General features: G+C 35.4%; 1 protein-coding gene across 1 annotated transcript in view; it reads right to left on the bottom strand.

The window, feature by feature from the left end:
- The window catches only part of LOC121985301 (sodium/hydrogen exchanger 6-like), a 68862-nt gene that overhangs the window by 27522 nt on the left and 21928 nt on the right, over nucleotides 1-19412 (bottom strand). The window contains exons 2-9 of the mRNA XM_042538667.1: nucleotides 18211-18262; nucleotides 18058-18117; nucleotides 17941-17965; nucleotides 17755-17840; nucleotides 17560-17671; nucleotides 11220-11282; nucleotides 11083-11102; nucleotides 10914-10999 (exon numbers count right to left, since the gene is read on the bottom strand). Of these exons, the coding sequence (XP_042394601.1) occupies nucleotides 10914-10999; nucleotides 11083-11102; nucleotides 11220-11282; nucleotides 17560-17671; nucleotides 17755-17840; nucleotides 17941-17965; nucleotides 18058-18117; nucleotides 18211-18262 (504 nt within the window). The remainder of the gene's footprint in view (nucleotides 1-10913; nucleotides 11000-11082; nucleotides 11103-11219; nucleotides 11283-17559; nucleotides 17672-17754; nucleotides 17841-17940; nucleotides 17966-18057; nucleotides 18118-18210; nucleotides 18263-19412) is intronic.

Raw genomic sequence — 19412 nt, 5'->3', positions numbered from 1 at the left:
ACAAATTAACAGTGATTATAAACAAGAAGGAATAAAGTAGTATCGAATTTAACCATTTTTAAGATGGTTGTCTAGTTTAGGAACTTTTCTTCTTTCATGGTACTTGTAATGAATTTAAGTGTAAGGGTATAGTTTATTAATTGCAGACAATATTCCTTATTTTCGTTGGAAATGCTATGAAAAAAAAATTGGTTCGTTTCAGTCGCCCTACTTGGAGAAATAGAAAAACTTTTCTATCAATAAAAAGCATAGAATGTATGCCTCGTAAACTCAAATTGGTGCACAAGGTTTTTCCATGATCTAGTAAAGAGAAACAACAAAAGGAATGTCATTGTCACGTTCACAAAACAAACAGGAGAACGAACAAGAAGTTTACGGGAGGTGGCTAGCAAATTTGTGGAGTAATTTCATGGCTTGTTGGGTAAATCAGCTTAATGTAAAGAAATGGACAGCTTGTTGCTTCCGGACCAGCGGTTAAACAATATCCAAGCAGCGGATCTTATCAAGCCAATCATGGTGGATGAAATCAAGAATGCTCTCTTTGATATAGGTGTGGACAAGGCCACATGGATATGGTGCAAAATTCTTCACTGCTACATGGGAAATGGTGGGGCCGGATTTCATTGCTGCAGTTCAAGAATTCTTTCGATCTGGTAAACTTCTCAAGCAATGGAACCATACTTTGTTTGCTTTAGTTCCAAAGGTTGATCATGCCCCGAGGTTTGTAGATTATAGCCCAATATCTTGCTGCAATGTTTTCTACAAAGTTACGTCAAAATATTGGTAGGCCGATTAGCTACAGTTATGGGCACCTTACTGGATTCGACACAACAAGCAACTTTTGTGCAAGGGCATTCCATAGGAAACAACATCAATCTAATAAAGGATATGCCCTAGGTGCATGATTAAAGTTAACTTGCGGAAGGCCTTTAACACGGTAGATTGGGACTTTTCGTGTCAGCACTTGTTGGTTTTGGTTTTCCCCAATAACTCTGAGACTGGATTTGTGAATGTGTTAGCACGATTTCGTATTCTATAAGCCTAAATGGCGATATTCACAGTTTCTTCAATGGGGATAAGGCAAGGAAACTCACTGTCATCCTTATTTTTGGCCTGTCTTGAAATGTTATCAAGGAGATTGAAGGTAATTTCATCGCTTCCTTCTTTTCATTTTCACCGCATGTGCGGAGAAACTCAGATCACTTATCTAGCCTATGCCGAAGACCTCTTGATGTTTGCAAGAGCTGATGTTACCTTTATTACATTGATTACGGGTTGTCTAGAGGATTTTGGGGATGAAGCGAGTCTGAGAGCTAATCGCATAAAGTTTAACATGTACATGGTCGGAGTTGATGACACAATTACTACATATTACCAGTTTTCAAGAGGGCTCTTTTCCTTTTCAGTATTTGCGTATTCCTCTGGCTATGGAGAAACTACGAATTGTCAATTATGCGCCCTTGCTTGATGCGATAACAAAGAAGATAAATGCATGAACGCTTAGAATTGATCAGATCAATCCTCCGAGGTGTAGAATTTTATTGGCTCTGCATTTTTCCCATACCGTGCGTTAAAATCTCCTTTGAGCAAGTTCACGTCTAGGTCTAAATATTTGAATATGATGCTTGAAACCAGATGTGCTGCATAAAACAAGACTGGACTTTTTTAACTTGAATCAAAATCATGTTTCTTATCTTACCTTTGTCAAAAAAAATGCTAGAAATAAGATTGTTTAGATTTCAAAATCATGCTTAGTTAATCAGGTTAAAAATAATTATTATTGGATACTTAAACAAATATACATGTGGTAAATGCTAATATTTTCTATGCTCACGCAATTGCTAAGTTAAAATCTTAGATCTTAATCTTAGAAGGAGCTAATTTTTTGAACGGTTAGACTAGAATTATTTTTAAACCATGTTTTCATATTTATTATTTTCAAACTATGATTTTAAAATTATAATATTTAAGCTTCATAAAAATCTTGTTTTCCTATTTTGCAAAATGGATTTAGCCTAGGCTCTACCGTAAATTGCATGCACCTATAGATCTAGGTAGTGAACATCTCACAAACACCTAAGGAATAACTTATTTGTATTTGTGAAACAAAGAAGGGTGTGAGATACTTAGGATTACAACTTCTAAATTTTAGATGCTTATATCATCAACATGAATTGGAGCTAAAAAATTTTAAGTTGGTCAAGTTAGAAAATTTCCACATGTTAACAGCTTAATTTTCATAAGATTGAGCTAAAGACTCTTATCTAACTTGACCAATCTATTGAAAGCTCTTATCCTATAGATAGTCAAACTCGAAATCAAGTTGGACATTTCGAACAAGATTTTGAAAAATTTTATTTTAATAAAAGGTTAGATATTTTCATAAAATGTCATTTTAAATGTTTTCACTACTTTTAAATTGCCTGCTCACTTGCCTTCAAAATCTAACTTATGACCCTAAGGCATGATTGAAGAACTTAACTAGAAAGTCAATATCCAAAATGTCAACATCGACTCTCGGTCGCCCGGATAGAGTTACAAGCAATCGGTAACGAACTGCCTCAACTTAAACTGCATTAATTATGCTAAGTAAAAAGTCAGTATACAATCAACTCTAGCCATACACGGTCGCTCGTGTGACCTCGAACAAGCGCCCCTGACTTGACGTACCAGGTCGACCGGGTAGCTCTATGGTCGCTCGGACAACCTTTATATAGGTGACCGCAGGGCAACTGCCAAAAACTCCATCCAAGGCTATTTTCTCTCCTCCCAAACGTATTTTCGAGTCCATTTCAAGCCATCTACGACCTTGTGTTATGAGATCGTGTCTTCTTTCGATATCATTATGCCTCAATATGAATTTTGACTAAATATTTCTGGTTTATTTACGCATAATATATGTTTCCTCTTATTTATTTATCTTCTTGTTATATTAAATGTTTTAGACCAAAACATAGAGCCACTGAGCTTAGTGGAACATCCTTCCGATGAATTGAGATTTCCGAGGATTGTAGACGTAGAATTCATGAGCATACATATGTACCTATGCATTCTAGATATTTTGATAGGAAGTTCTTCGCAAATCACTATCCTGACATTCTAGAGATCATAGCTTCCTATGGTCTTTTCACATTTATTTACTGCAACCAAGCATTAAACATCGATATGTGTGTCGAGTTTATAACAACTTGACTAAAGTAGATAATCTTATCTTCACTTCAAGAGCCGGAGGTCATGACATCATCTTCACAACTAATCTGATGACATCATCTTCACACCTGATCTCATGACCTGCTACTATAGGACCTTTACACTCATTTCTACCTTATGCCATCAGACAACGATTGGACATAAACTTTAGTATGTAGATTTTTCGGTCCATTGTCTAACACTCCAACATATTCACCAGTTGTTTAGTCCACATGCCATATTGTCACATTCTAACTCGAATTTTTGCATTCCGAGGGATTAATGTTTCTAGAGGAAACATTAAGGCACTAACCGAGTTTGACCAAGTAGGCCTTAGGAACTTTGTCGTAGCTAAGATCATCCTCAGAGAGAACGCTTTAGTTTAGGATGGGAGGAACGCTACCCCTCGATCTCCAGATATTAATGGCATCATGGTTGAGTTCAAGATTGACCCACAGACCATATACCGGTTCATCTTCCTACACCTCCACCTCCGTTGATGTTAGAGGACCAAGTGACCCGACTCGAGGAAACATTCATTCGTGAGTCTCAAGATAAAAGGGCCCTGATACGAGAGATAATGGATATGATGCAAACCCCAGACTCGAGCCAGCCTCTTCCTCCTCCTGATCAGTCTCATCTTAACTTATCTGATGGACTTATTTTGACTTATGGCTGACTTGTTTTGGACATATAGTATTTTAACTTACGGTACTTACTTTGGTAGTCCTATATTTGCTCTATTATATTTTTGACTTGTGGTTGACTTATGCTAGACTTGAATTGACTTTTATATTACTTATCTTTGCTTGCATTTGACTTTATTATTGACTTAGAGTTTTGATTGACTATGGTTTGACGTGAACTCTATATCTATATTCATTTGTTTAAGTTTGAAATATTTCACTATATGTTTTATTTGCTTTATTTTTATTGTTTAACCAATTTTAATATATGAAAAAAAGGGAAGAAAAGTAAAGGGTTAAATATAGCATTGTTAAAGTTATTTCTTTTAAACTTCCCAATTTAAGGGGAGTTATATTTCAATTATTATATTCATGTATGACGGTACTCACTCTATTTTTGTTTCTTTCATACATTGAAAATAAATCTAACTTATTTTGATTATTGTTTATTAATTTTAATTTAATTTTCATATTATCAAAAAGGGAGATATTGTTAATGCTGCGTGCACAATATTTAACCTAGAATTTTAATATATGACTAAGCATAAAGTTAGGTTAGTTGTGTCGAGTTTGCAAGTGCATGATACTTGAAGGATATTAAAGTCCTCATTGTGAACCAAGTGGTGACTAAGCCCTAGTGGATCTAAGCATCTGAAGTCATGATTAGGAATCAGACATGAGCTAAATCTTAGTTGGTGACCAAGTAGACAAATTCCTAGCCAGAGGCGTGAATCATGTCCAAATGATTAAGTTTGGCAGACAAATTCCTAGCAGGAGGCTAGGTGAATAAAGTTTTAAGTGATTGAGGCTTAGCAAACAAGTTCATGGCTGGGTGCTAGGTGACTCAAGTCTAGGTAGAGTCAGCTTAAAGCTAAAGGCTTAGCAAACAAGTCCAAGTAAAAGTGGAATTGTGACTTGGCAACTTAGTCTAGATGAGTGAGGTTGAACATCTATACCTAACGTAAATGCGTGTAACTTTACATCTATATCCTACTCATTACGTGTAACCTTGCTAGGAAGCATGTTTGGCCGTTTAGGCAACCGAATGGAGTCCGGGGGCCAGTAGCAGGTGATAACTTTCAACGAAGTCCAGGCAACTGTAGAATACGAGAGATCGAAGCAGCTTCCAGGCGATCGAGGAGATGACATTATTAGCAATCCGAGCAAAATGATCAAGATGAAGTTTAACCCTTGTCCAAACGACCGAAAGGTGTACGAGCGATCGAAGAGCTTCGTTAATTTTATTTAACGGATAAAAGTTGTAGTCACGTCAACGATGATACCGGTGACCGGGAAGGCTCCAAGCGACCAGAGGAATCTTATATAAGGAGTTTTGAGACAGGTTGAAAATCACTAATTCACTCATCTCTTAATATCTTGTGCCCATGCTCTAAGTGCTCCTGCGCCTTTTATGCCACAACACGCTGAAATGTGTGCTTCATTTTTTATTGATAACATCTTGAGTAAATTTTCATTTATGTTGTGTTGCCTAATTTTGTTATTATGCTTAATTTTTATATTCTTTTTCTATAAGGTCTCTCTACCTAAGGAGAAATTTAGATATAAGAATCATATTAATTATTATTTAGTGTTGTAAAAGGCGATAAGTGGTGGCAGGAAGGTTAGTGACCACCTGTCACCCCGGCCGCTTAGAAAGTGCCTAGGCGGTGCCTTGGTGGTTGAACTTTTTTAGGATTTCTACATGACAAAAAGCTTTCTAAATGGCCATTTTTTATGATATTAAATAAGTTCCTACAATATAATACAATTTATGTAAAGTACAAATAAATATAAAAATGCAACTAACAAGATAATTAATAAAAATTTATCACCATATTAATAATAAAAAAATAATATACTAATTCTACTAAAAGTCTAAGTTTAAAATTTAAAGTTTCAATCCAACATGACAATAAGGACTAGACTAAACATAACTAATCTTCTAAATCATCTACGCAAGCACCATCAACTATATCCATAATCCTCTCATTATCGAACTCAAAATCAACATCTTGTTCATTCTCCTCCTCCGATGTATATAAATCCTCATCAAGTTATCTAATAGGGATGTTCCTTGCCCTCCTCCTTAGTTGTAGTATTTCATCAATCCGCTCTCAAGGCCTCCACCACCTTTCTCCAAGCAAGTCCCAAACCCCGTTCGACCTCATCTTCATCACCACCATCAACAAGTCAACCTTGAATTGCACTAGCTTGAGAGGATAGAAGCAAATCTCCGTCCATTTCTCTTTTACTCTTTTACTCTTTTTCTTCATAAGATTGACACTGAATTTGACATCTATATCATATTATTCAATTTTGATATCTCGAGCCTATTCCTCCTCTTAGTATGTATCTAAACAATTAAAAAAATATTAAATATAATAAAAAAAAAATAACAATTTATGAATTGCTACTTACCCATTCAAATTGGCTCTAATTTCTTTCACGAATTTCATTGCCATTTTTTTTAGTTTAGAGTGCCACCACTATAATTGGACCACCATCCAACTTTAAAAAAAAAAAAAATGCAAAAAAAAAATCCAAAATAAGTAAAAGAGGCATCTATGTTAGTGAATAGAAATAAAGGAAAGAGATGTACCCAATCAAAGTCATGGCATACATCCACCTTCTCATATGCCATGACTGTCATTTTTTTTCTGTTGTCACCATGAGGTATGGAGTTCGAATCTCGGCAAAGTCGAGGTAAATACCTCCCTTATGTGCTAGTCACTATTCCAAAGGCTAGTAGCCGCTCGTGATTTACGTCCTCCGTGTTGGCCCTGGGATAGGTTGGCGGGGGCGCTGGGGGCGAGCGTATTCGCCTTTTGCCACCATGACCGTTAGTTTTCTTCCAAAGTTTCTGAATTTACTCTTATACTTCAACAATTCATTATTAGAAATGGTAGATTGTTTGTCCTTGTCGGTGGTAAAAATTCAATTCAACAACTCATTCATAACATTGGTGTCATTTTATATACTTAGATCTTTGAAGTGAAAAATCGGATTCAACAAGCAACATAATGCAAAGAATTAACAAGTCTCCCTTAGACTTCTCATTAATAATCTTCAAAATACGGATGACATTTTCTTTTTTTTTTAAATCTTACTGGTCTTTCCTTGGCTTGTTTAAGTGCACCCTATAAAAAGGCCAAAGGGCTTTTTGTCATCTTCAACAAGACATAAAACTTTCAATTAAAGAGTGAAAACATTCAAAGTCAAAGAACATCATTCCAAAAAGAGATACTCGTTACTGTCACCTTCGCCACTTTCCCCTTCACACTACTCCTTAATTTTGTGTTACTCCACTCCTCAGATGTAAACATAAGTCCCAATTGATCATTCTTGTCTTTGAGACTTTCTAATGTCAAAAATGAAGTAACAAATCTAGTCACCCCAGGCCTCACAATATCCCTCATCTTGGTATATTCCCTCATAATAGTCAAAGTTCTATGATGTGCATAGATGAACATTGTTAGAGCATTTGCTTTTTCAAGTATTCCACTAAACTTGAATAACTTTCCAATTGCTTCAAGCATGAGGTTGATTGTATGAGTCAAGTACAAATAATTTGAGGTTATGTAACCTTCAATAACGATGGTCGCCATATTATTTGTCGCATTGTCCGTCACTACTTGAACCACAAGTTGAGAGCCAATTTCATCGATGTAATTTTCCATAGACTCAAAGATATAAGCCTTGGTGTGTGCTTCCATGGATTCTTCAATAGAACTAAAGACTGAATACAGAGGTTGCAATTAATATAAATTCATAATGTTTCTCCTCTTGCAATCTATCGATGCATCGGTCATAATTGAACATTCATTTTTCATTCATTCTTCTTTGTGCTTTTTTAAAGATAATTTGGTTCTCTCAACTTCTTGATTCAAAAGTGCCTCTTTGAAGATATTGACTTGGAGGTTTGTAACTCAAACCAAATTGGTCAACTGCCTCTACAAATTGTCTAAAACTTTGATTGTCACTTGCATGAAAAGGAATCTCCGCCTTATAAATCCATCTAAGTTAAAACAAAAATTTACTATAAAATATATTAATTAAAAATAAAAATTTAATCTATATATATAATTAATAGATACTTTTATTAGGCTTTAATTAAGACTATTTAAATTATCCGAATCATAGCTATGAGTTGATTAAAATTAATAATATAAAATATTCAATTAAAGCGTAAATTAAAAAAAAACTAATTTTGATTTCTAACTTTCTATTCCTTCAAAGGCTCGTATGACGGACGCTTTGCCGAACCTTCCTTGTCGAGCTTAGGTGACGCGTCCGAACAACTCACCGGGCCCGGGCAATGCATCTGGGCACGTCATCGGGCTAGGGCGAAGCGTCAGTGCCTGAGCAACCGGTCCGGGGAGGAGTCCGTCATGATGCACAATAGTTCTGGTGAGGCGTCCGTCGCGCGAGGAAGCAGAAACTTCGAAATTGAAATTAGGTTTTTGAAAGCCTTACCTAATGACGGCATCAAGCAACAGTGGTGGTGGGCGGTTCGAGGCAGAAGGGGAAGGAGGTGAGTTTTTTAAAATCAAAGCAACGAAGGGTTTTTCTTTTAACCTAAGTGTTTGACCCCCTCCTTAAAAGGCCACCTCCAACAAAAGCTAAAAGCAGGACGGGTGAGGTTCACCTCCTGCCTAAGCGTCACCTAGGCGGCCGCCTCAAGCACAATTTAGAACACTATTATTATTATGAAGTGGGTCTACTTCTGGTTTGGTTAATCAACTACTTGCATATTTTAACTGATAGCTAAATCTATTGCATGCTTATTACCTTGTCTTGATTGAATCAATCTAAGTAAATTTTATTTTTGGTGTGCTAACTCTGATTTATTCAATTTTTTATTTACTATCTGCTCATTTTTAAAATTCGTAACGCTATTCAAACCCCCTCTAGCGTCGAGTTCAGTCCTACTAATGGATGTCCATGTAGCTTCCAGAGAGGCACATGGTTGGCACTGGTCAGGTACTTGAGATTTACCTTGATACATACCTGCCAAATACCCACATAAAATATCTCATACCGACGAATTTAACTAAATGGGTGCCTATTGGGTCCCCAAATTGGGTGAATAGTTATCAATCAAGTAGAAATCAAATACATAAACATAACTAATAAAATCAAGTACTAATATGAATTGTTAACACTATCAATAACTTATAATAAACTTATCAGAAACATAAAAAGTTATTGCCTCAGGTCATCCAACCTGTGAAGGATACGCAGGCACTAATGATCACAATCAAAAGACACTTAGTGATGAGACGATGAAATTAGGATCCCTCGAGTGGATCGAGTACTATTATCTTGTTAATACTTGGGTAGAAAGTATTGCTCATCCAACTAAAGTAGCCCCCTACTACCTAGATATAAATGTTACTAATGAATATGGAGTGAGATGGATCATTAAGGCCCCATTCACTCTAAGTGACTTCTTTTATTTACATTCACTCATTTTTCTACTTTTCCATTCATCCACATTTCCATCCGTTAGTGTAAACGGAGCCACATTCCCATTCATCCACATTTTTCTTCTTTTGCTTTCTCACTCCTTGCATTGTTGCTCTTGTTAGTTATCATTAATGGCATCATTTGATAAAAGGTAATTAAATGTTTGCCTTCTCAACAATGAAGCTAGCGGCCAGAACTATTGTTAATCTTATGAATAAAGCAAGGATTATACCTTTATTTACATCCATTCATTTTTTCCATCCTAAGGAATAAATGGAATCTATGGTTGTATTTTGTTGAAAAGTTAGAGAAAACAAGAGAAAAGAAAATGAAAAGAGGAAAAAAGAGGGGAAAAAGAGTATTTTCTTATTTGTGTTTCCTTCTGGCAAAAAAACAAGGGAAAAAAATCATACTCTCTTCTTTGTGTTTCTTCATAGAGATAGAGGACAAGAGAAAACAAGTACTAAGGATAGAAAATAAAAGGAAGAGGATGTGTTTCCTAGAGGGGAAGGAAAAGTGTAAGGTTTAGTAAAAAAAATAAATCTTCATACATTTTATTTCCAATAGAGGATCAGACAATGAAGAGTGGCAACAGATAGGTTCTGAGTTTAATTTGGACAGATAGCATTCAAGGTAGTGAATCTTTCTTCCACTTTTTTCCAGCCCAAGTAATTCCTTTGAAAGGAATTTTTTTCTCACATTTTTCTTTCTTCTTTTGTTTCTTGATACAAAGAAAGAAACAAAGGATAAATAGGATGAGGAACTTGTTAGTGACAATAAAGAATGTTAAAAGGAGATGAGCAAAAACAGTCAAAAGCATGGTCGAAGTGAATCTTTCAGCATAGCTTTGAAAGCAAGGAAGATTAACTTTTTTACAAACACAACTTTCTTTCCAAGGGAATTACTTTTTCTGTCATATTTCCTTTCCTATTGTTTCTTTCACCCAAAGAAGGAAACAAAACATAAAGATGAAGAGTAACTTGATAATAATCAAAATTGTTAGGAGAGAAGACGAGGCAAAACTATGGAGGAATGCTTTGGCATATTGATAGGGATGCTTGTGCCAAGATACTTGTGAAAGAATATTTTCTTAAATTAAATATCCTTGTAGTACACAAAATAAAGATATGGCTCAAGGTGCAATCTCAATCAATAAATACAACAATCAACAAGCAAATTGTAATATTGTCAAATGCTAAACCAATATTAATAATAATGCATGTAAGATGTCTGCTTCCCTATGAAGAAAATACCAACATACACAAATAACAGTGAACTAGTGTATTTGTGATAAAATACTTGTGACTTATAATATCTTCCTAACCATAACAAAATATCATTGTAGCAAACAAAATACGGATTGCCTAATTCAAGAAAGTACAATCCCAATGGACAATCATGAAAATTAGCCAACAAATGCAAGCTAATTAGATGATAAAAAAAGAATGATAGATAATGTGCAGAAGATGCCTTCTTTGGTGCAAGAAAAACAACACAACATATTCAAAAATCAAAATGAAATTAGTTATACACAACTATTTCTATAATAACTGAAAAATTTTGAATTCTGACCTGAAGACATAGAACCAAAAAAAGTCTCCAGAAACTTCAGAATGACCAAAATTAAATTCTGCCCTGAGGACTTGCTACTCATAGTCCTGGAATTAATGCAATCAAATTAAAGTTAGTGTTTGTACTCTGCAGAAGAGGGTGCAAGTAGTCATAACCTTTAAATGCAAACCTGTATAATGAGATGGCCATCTTCAGAATTACCACAGCATAAGGCAAAAAAGGCAACCAACAAAACGCTAGTTAGCATATACATCTATCCTGTATTAGAAAATAGTTTAGCTTTTTGATAAGGCAATATATGCATACTGCATCATTAAGGACAGATTCACCAAAGACCAAAGCATATAGGTTGACATCTGTACCAAGCTCCTGTGCAGCAAAAAGAAAGGTCAAATAACTAACAAATAGAAAAGATTTACACAAGACACTGCATTTTAAAGATTGATATCTTTTTCTTTAGATATTTATGGATAATGGCTAAAAGGAACAATTCATTTTGAACAATACATGTCTTTCTTTGTTCCCATTGATGAATTTTTACTAGAATTTATGGTATTGCCAATGAATCAAATATTCATGAAGAAAGCTTAATGTGTGTGTGTGTGTGTGTGTGTGAGCTTGAAAATATTTTTTAAGATAAAAAAAATAAGAAAACAAACTTGAAAGTTTATAAGCTCAACTTGTTAACATTCAGAAACAAAACTCAGAAGTTCATGAACAATTTTATTTACACACTTGTAGAAGGCTCATTTACAATCCTTAGCCTATTTACTTAAATATATAAAAGGCAGCCCGGTGCACAAAGCTTCCACCAATACAGGGTCCCGTGCAAGAGTTAGACAATATTGGGTCTATTGTACGCAGCCTTACGTTGTATTTTGCAAGAGGTTATTTCCGCAACTTGAACCTGTCACATGATGATGACAACTTTGCTATTGTACCAAGACTCCCCTTCTATTTACTTAAATATATAAAGAATATAATATATGTCTAGTCACATTGATAGACCGACTAGAGAAGATTAGTAGACGATCCCAAAATCTAGTCAAAACCTTCCACAAGATGCAGAAATTCAATAGTACTAAGGTGCACCTGTGTAATCTATAGCATTCGAATAAGTAACAGAAATAAATCTCAAACATGCACACGCTAACACAAGTGTATAGTGTTGTTCAAAGACCTCACTCCTGTTCTACAGCCTATGCCACTCTGGTGCATCACCCCACAAATGCAATATACTTCCCCTTTAAAGGAGACAATGGGGTAAGCCTCTACAAATCCGAGGATAAAAACTCCAAGGGTGACACCTTACTCAACCGCTGAGATTTTGCAAGCTAAATCGGATTTCACTCAAAAAAAAAACTCAATTGAGCCTCTTCCTAAGAATGAAAATGAAACCTAGGAAAAAGATAAATTACCAAGAGTGTCACATGTTGAAGTGTTCAACCTTAGTTAAGCTCTTGGATTCATTTAGGAACTTATTATAGATGAGCATAAGAATAGTAGATGTTACAATAAAATTCATAAGGGGCACAAAGCCCTACAAGAGCTTATTATGTTCTAGCCAAATGACTTGATTCAATCAAATGAAACTCTTATCCGTCGACAAGCACATCTAGGCATCTCCCTTACTTCACAAGCTCGTCAAAAGTGCATTGTAAGATTCAAGCTTGACCTAGTCAACAACCACACCTTGGGTACCTCTCAAAGTCGCAACATTTTAAGAACCAAATTCTATGTAGTCTACCCACTATCTAGGCAATTACACATCAATGTAATTTATATGCTCAAACACAAATTCAAGATTGTAACATCGTAATCATAATATAAGATTTGCAATCTTCGAATTTTTAACTCCTTGGTCAAGCATCTCCTCAATCGACCTGCCTTGATTAGGGCTTGGTTCACCAATTACCTTGATTTGGGTCGCAAACCTTCAAGTTAATCAAGCACCTTCTAAATTCACACCACTTGCTTTTGAGTTGACCAAGCCCTTCCTTAATTCTGAACACTTGCCTTTAGGTACTCCAAGCATCTCTTTAATTTAAGTCAGATACCCATAAACTCTTTATCCACTCGATTTAGGCTAACCGCCCATGAATCCACCAAGTTCTTCCTAGATTTGAGTCACCTATGTTGTACCAAGGTAAGAGGTGTCAAGTGTCCACATGACATAATACTCATCAATACGATTGACACAATGGCACAAGAGACACTATTTGTGTCGAGTAGTATCAAGTTTCAGTAATTTAATGAAATGATATGTTTCAACCATGCCGTCCGATATAGTATAAGATTTCAAACCATTGGAATGATATGTTTCAACTCGGCATAATATGAGATTAAGAAAATATAAGCTCAATTACTACATTTATAAAAACAAAGTTGAACAAAAGATTGGTACAAAAAACTTTAATTTGATTCATATTAAGTATGGTTCTAGCTTGTCTATTTTTCCAATAACAAGCTTGAGTACAACCAACCTCAACTCAACTTACTTGATTACAGCCCTAAGGATTTCAATACACCCAACAACTAACCACACAATCCTGAATATTTGGAGCTAGTTACATGGATAATCCAAGCATTGAACTTGCATTTCGAGATTATGCTAGTCTAGTAATAGATATATGTAATATCATGTCCATAAAAAAATTTGCCTATAAAGGTTAACACTCAGTGCTTCTCATTTGAACATGCTAGTGTTGTTTTTGGAAGATTCTAAACCTTATAATTTTACAATTTTGAGAAAAAGATTCTTCAATATTTAGAAAGCTAATTGAAAGTATCTCAAAAAAGAGATAGAACAACTGAGAAAAAGTAAGAATCATTATCTCCATCCCAGTGAATAGCCTCCAAAAAATATGATCAGTTTCCCTAGTGAATGAATATATTTAATTATTTGACAAGCCAAGAAAAGTTAATGAAGGCATAAGAGAAATTGTTAAATTCACAGGAGCCAGGGGTCTGAGGCAAGGGAACCCATTGTCCCCCTACCTATTTGGTATCTGCATAGAGGTCTTCAGGAGGCAGCTACAGCAGTGTGCCCACCTCAGATTAGCTCACCTGGCCTATGATGATGACCTTCTCCTCTTCAACCGTGGGGATACAACACCAATTGGCACAGTGACCATTTGTCTATGGGAAGGCGATAGGACTTCAGGTTAACTGACTGAAGTCGAATATTTTTCTGGCCAGAATGGATGATTCGACACACAATCAACTCCTTTCCATTATAGGTTTTTAGGAGGGTGTCATGTCAATCATATACCTCGAGATTCTATAAGCTGCAGCACGTCTTCGACTATCTGATTCTAACTTACTCTTTGATCCGTCGTATCAATGATTGCTCGAAGAAAACCATGACTTATGCCAACAAGGCTCACCTCATCACTTCAATGTTTTAGGGGGTCAAGTGCTTCTGGCTATCCATCCTTCCAATTCCGTAGGGCATCATCGATCATATCTATAGTATCTAGTATCTGTCAATCATTCATGTGGACGTCCAAGCACCCCTCCCCCCTTATCTTATGTGTCAGCCGAAGGCTGAGGGAGGCTTGGTGTAGCATTCGAAATCCGATTTATTTCAAACCAATAGTTATTTTACCCTAAAAATCAAATTTCAGTAAAATAGGGGACCTCTTTATAAAGTACACCTAAATTTTGAATTTCCTTTTTATTATACTTAACTTGGGCCTAAATAACTAAGTTTAATATAGATTAGTGGGCCAAATTAATCCCTACACATAAATACGCAAATCCAAAGTCTTAAAAAGAGGGAGAGACAAACCTAGGATCGGGGAGAGTGGGCGACGGCCAAGACTTGGTTGCACGAATCAAGGAAAAAAAAAGAGGAAGAGAATCGTGGATCGAGAGGAGAAAAGAGAAGGAAAGTCGTTCCTCGATCGTGCGCTACGACATTTCGTGCCAGTATTGGTTTTGAGTGTTGTTAACACAAAGGCACGTCCTAAACTCTTCTTTTCCTCATTCAATTTATAGTATTTGTGCTTACTGAAATCTTTCATGAAAATAAGTAGAAGCATGTCTTGTTGTTAGATTTTAATGTGGTTTCTTGAGGTTTTTGAAGTTTTTTTTTCTTTTAGATCTTGTTGTTCTTGTCGAGTATTGTTGTTGGAAAACTGCAAGGAATGTTGCTGCATTTTAAGATTCTTTAGAATGAAGTCCAGGAGGTTTATAGAGGGCTGAGATGAAGGGCTAGGATGCGAGACTTAATTCTAGCAGGGAGGGAGTTGAGTCGCAAGGCAAAATGAGTCAAAATGTACAAAATGTGTCAAATTCCGTGCAACTCAAATCTGGCATGTGTCAAAATGTACAAAATGAGGCTTTAGAGGTTATTCATGTCAGATTTGAGTCGACGCCTAAAGACTTATATACATGAGGTTGCACACTCCTATATATTGTTTCTACATCTAATCGTCCCTCTCAAAAAAACTACGATTTCGTGCCCTCCATACATAGTGTATAATTGATGTCAAGGCCAAGTGACGGGCCTTTGTCAAGGTCCTGCTACCCCGATAGTGCTGGCTAAAAACTCTTAAGCGTACAGCGATATGTGGACATTTCCGGATGCATGTGGAGCCAGCCTCAGATCCTCCGGCATAGCTCTGCAATAGGGGGCACTAGAAGAGCAAATACTCCTATGTCTCACCTAATTACAAAAAGTATATTGTCGGTCCTCCTCGTAATCCTATCTATCTCTGATGGGAAGCCTCTGCAGTGCTAGCGTATGGAAAGTGATTACATGACTTGGTTGTAGATAAGTCTTCTACACCATTCGGGCCCATGACATCCTAGGATTAGGCCGTCTAAAGAAATCATATGCCTGGGCTACCCCTCCATCCTGTGCAAACCAATTCTACCCGTCTCTAACATCAGGTGACCCCTCAGCCTTTAGGATGAGATCACGTCCTTTGTAGTTCAAACTTGGCTATGTGCTGAACTAGAAAATTTGCAGGTATTCTGCAACTCATTAGAAATAAATATTGCATAATCATAAACAACCATGATATATAAACTAATCATGAATCTTGAACAATTTTTCAAAATCAATAGCACAATTGCTGGCTGGCTCCCTCTTAGGTTGTTTCTGAAGCCTCAAATCCTTTGTTGTCAGTAACAGATATAGCATGCTAGGGCTCGAGCAATCAACAGAATAGGAAACCAAAGGGTTTGATTGGAACAATACAATTTTGATACCATGAGTGAGGCAAATTAGTGGTGGAGGGAAGGAGTTGAAGAAAAAGAAAAACAAGAGAGAACAACTGAATAGGGCATTTCATGTTGAAGTTTGGGTCCCTAGTTGGAATGGTGTCATCTCATGATCTCATCACCATGTGTGTTGTGATAATACTTGATGCATGTTAACATGCATTGAAGTATGTCAAGATAAGTTTAGATGAATTTTATCCTTTTATGGTCTTTCACTTGATTTTCTACTCTTTTTTAATGAGATTATCTCAATTAGTAATTGAAATAAAAACAATTTTATTATTTTTTATTTTAATGTGTGTCTAACATGTGTGGAGATGAATTAATATAATTTTTACTCCTAAAATATTATTCCACTGTCTTAGTTACTTATATAAATACTACTTACAGAAATTAGATAATCATAGTTGAGAAACAAGCTACAAAAAATAAAACAACATTATACATTTTATATCATGCCAAGGCATGGTAAGTGTCAACATAATCAACCAATTAGTATTCAGTTTTAGTAATTTACCAAAATGATACATTTCAACTATGTTCCATAGCACGGTAGAGATTTTAAACAAAGATATCAGCTGTTGGATTCATCCATTTTTGCTATTACCAGACAAATTTAAGTAAATTTCAAATGAATGCCATGTGAATGAGGACATTTTACAGATTTCTACTAAATTATATGTATGATCAATTTGCAGGCAAATGTAGGATCAGATTTGAATAGAAATCAATTGATTTTGAGCACTAAAAACTAAAGTATATATGAAGCATATTTGGTTTAGTTACTTGACACCGATAAATAATTAATTGAGCTTTCTATTATTTCACTATCTCAACAAAATGAACATAGGATTTTTATACCTATTCTTTCTAGGAAAATGAAAACCTATCAAAATGAGCAGTATAAAATTACCAGACACCTGAAATATGTATAGCACTGTGACAGGATCTGTTGCTAACATAGGATCAGATCTGAATAGAGACCAATTAATTTTAAGCACTATAAAATAAAAGAATATATTGGAGCAAAATATATTGAAGCATGTTTGGTCTACTTATTTGACACCAATTATTAATTAATTGAGCGTTCTATCATTTCACTATCTCAACAAAATAAACATAGGATTTTTATACCTCTTCTTTCTAGAAAAATGAAAAACTATCAAAATTAGCAGTATAAAATTATAAGACACCTGAAATGTAGGATCAGCTCTGAAAAGAGACCAATTGATTCTGAGCACTATAAACTAAAGTATATGTGAAAGCATGTTTGGTTTAAATATTTGACAACGATTATTAATTAATTGAGCTTTCTGTCGTTTCATTATCTCAACAAAATAAGCATAGGGTTTCTATATCTCTTTTTTCAAGGAAAATGAAAACCTATCAAAATGAGCAGTATAAAATTATAAGACACCTGAAATATAGATAATACTGTGACAGGATCTGTTGCTGATATTAGAGCACCAAACATTAGACATTCAACCAGTGGCAGTTGATACATTAAATATGCTACACCACCAAGGTACCTGCAGTTGCAGGGAATGAGTTATACAGGGTTTATGAGGGAATACATACATCAGAAATGTGTCAGTTATGAAAACAATCTTACACTAGAACTCCTGTTACAACAGAAGCAATAAAGGTTCCAAAAATAGCCAATGTGATGATAGCTCCAAAGTTTGAGAAGAATGGTTCCTGGATGCAATAGGTCAGCTATATCAAACATGGAACTTTTTTATAGAACTATGTTATCATGATGATATCATCTGAGATAATAACAACTTTGGAACATTACCGGTGCTAAGCTAAATCCAGACTGAGTAGAGTGCAGTCAAGTTAAACATACACAAATACATGCTAAACGTAAGATAAGCAATTATGTGTGAATTTGCATCGGGAAAAAAAAGGATATAATATAATAGGGGGCAGCAAGAACAAAAAGAAAAATTCCTCATGGAAATTGAACCATCCCCTGAGAAAAAGCAAATCAACCAATAAGTAAAATGATATACTAACAATCCAGCTTAGCTAAACACTAGAATGATAGACAAGAACAGGAATATACCTAATATTTGTCTGTTTATTTGATATATTAGCAATTCCTCCAACAATTAAACCTGACACGTACAAGAAAAAGGAGATTTATTTCTCATGAATCAACTAAAACTTTCAAGACAGCATTAAAAAACAGCATGTTTCAAATATTTATGTTCAATCTATTTTGAGTTTTCAGAATGTCATCCCTAATGTTTATAATTCCTACAAAAGGGTGCCTACATTGTTCACTTAAGGCTTGTCATGCATCAAATATGAAGTTCATTGATGGATATTTACAGTAATGCTAAGGAGCATAGTTGCATTCAGCATTCAGGTATCAAAGAAGAATATCCATTAGCCACATTCATATATCAAGAAAATCCATTACCCACATAATGAAAGCCAAGATAAAACCAATATCGTGTAGTTTATTTGGAGCATATGACATCTTATCTCAGCCAGCCTCCCTTTTGTCCTCATCTATTATCTCATGAGAGAGAAAGGAGACGATAGTACGAAAATGAAAAAAATTATACTACTACCTAAATGAGTAGGACAAGTGGCCAGTGTTTAAAATAAATAAATGTGATAAAGACTCATGAAAATTAGAGCAAATCTACAAGAAATATTACAAGTACAAACAAAATATATTATATTTTGCTTCTTGATAGATTCAATTTCCTGAACCAATTTATTTTAACTAGATATATTTATTCATTGCTTCAGAGAAACATTTGCAAAGGCCGCTTACAATGTTGTGCTTAAAAAGCAAGGTAATGGATTGTATCAGTTTATGATCACATAAAAAAATGAGTCGGCTGAATCAATCTCTAATCTGTTATAGTCCTTGCTGTGTCCATGGAGCTCAGAGGCATGCAAGGTTTTTGTCAAGGTAGAGGGAAGAGAGGAGAAGATGAGGAGGTCAGAGCCGCCTTTTAAGGGAATATCCCTTTTCAAAAATCTTAATCCTAAAAAGTGGGCTTCATACCATATAGAATTTGGGAAAAGGACAATACAAGTGCCTTTGGAGCTTTTAAATGCCCTAAGCACAATCATAAAGATCATGTATAGGAAAATTTAATCCCCTCGGGACGGTCTAGTGATTAGCGCATGAAGTGTTGCCACTATGAGGTCTGGGGTTCGAATATCGGCAAAGCCGAGTAAATGTCTCCCTTATGTGCTAATCACTATTCCAAAGGCTAGTAGCCGCCCGTGATTTACCTTCTATGT

The sequence above is a fragment of the Zingiber officinale genome, chromosome 5B (genome assembly GCF_018446385.1).
Source record: "Zingiber officinale cultivar Zhangliang chromosome 5B, Zo_v1.1, whole genome shotgun sequence".
In the NCBI taxonomy this organism is placed as follows: domain Eukaryota; kingdom Viridiplantae; phylum Streptophyta; class Magnoliopsida; order Zingiberales; family Zingiberaceae; genus Zingiber; species Zingiber officinale.
The sequence above is the reverse complement of the archived record's forward strand: the minus strand, read 5'-3'. Positions and strand labels throughout refer to the sequence as shown.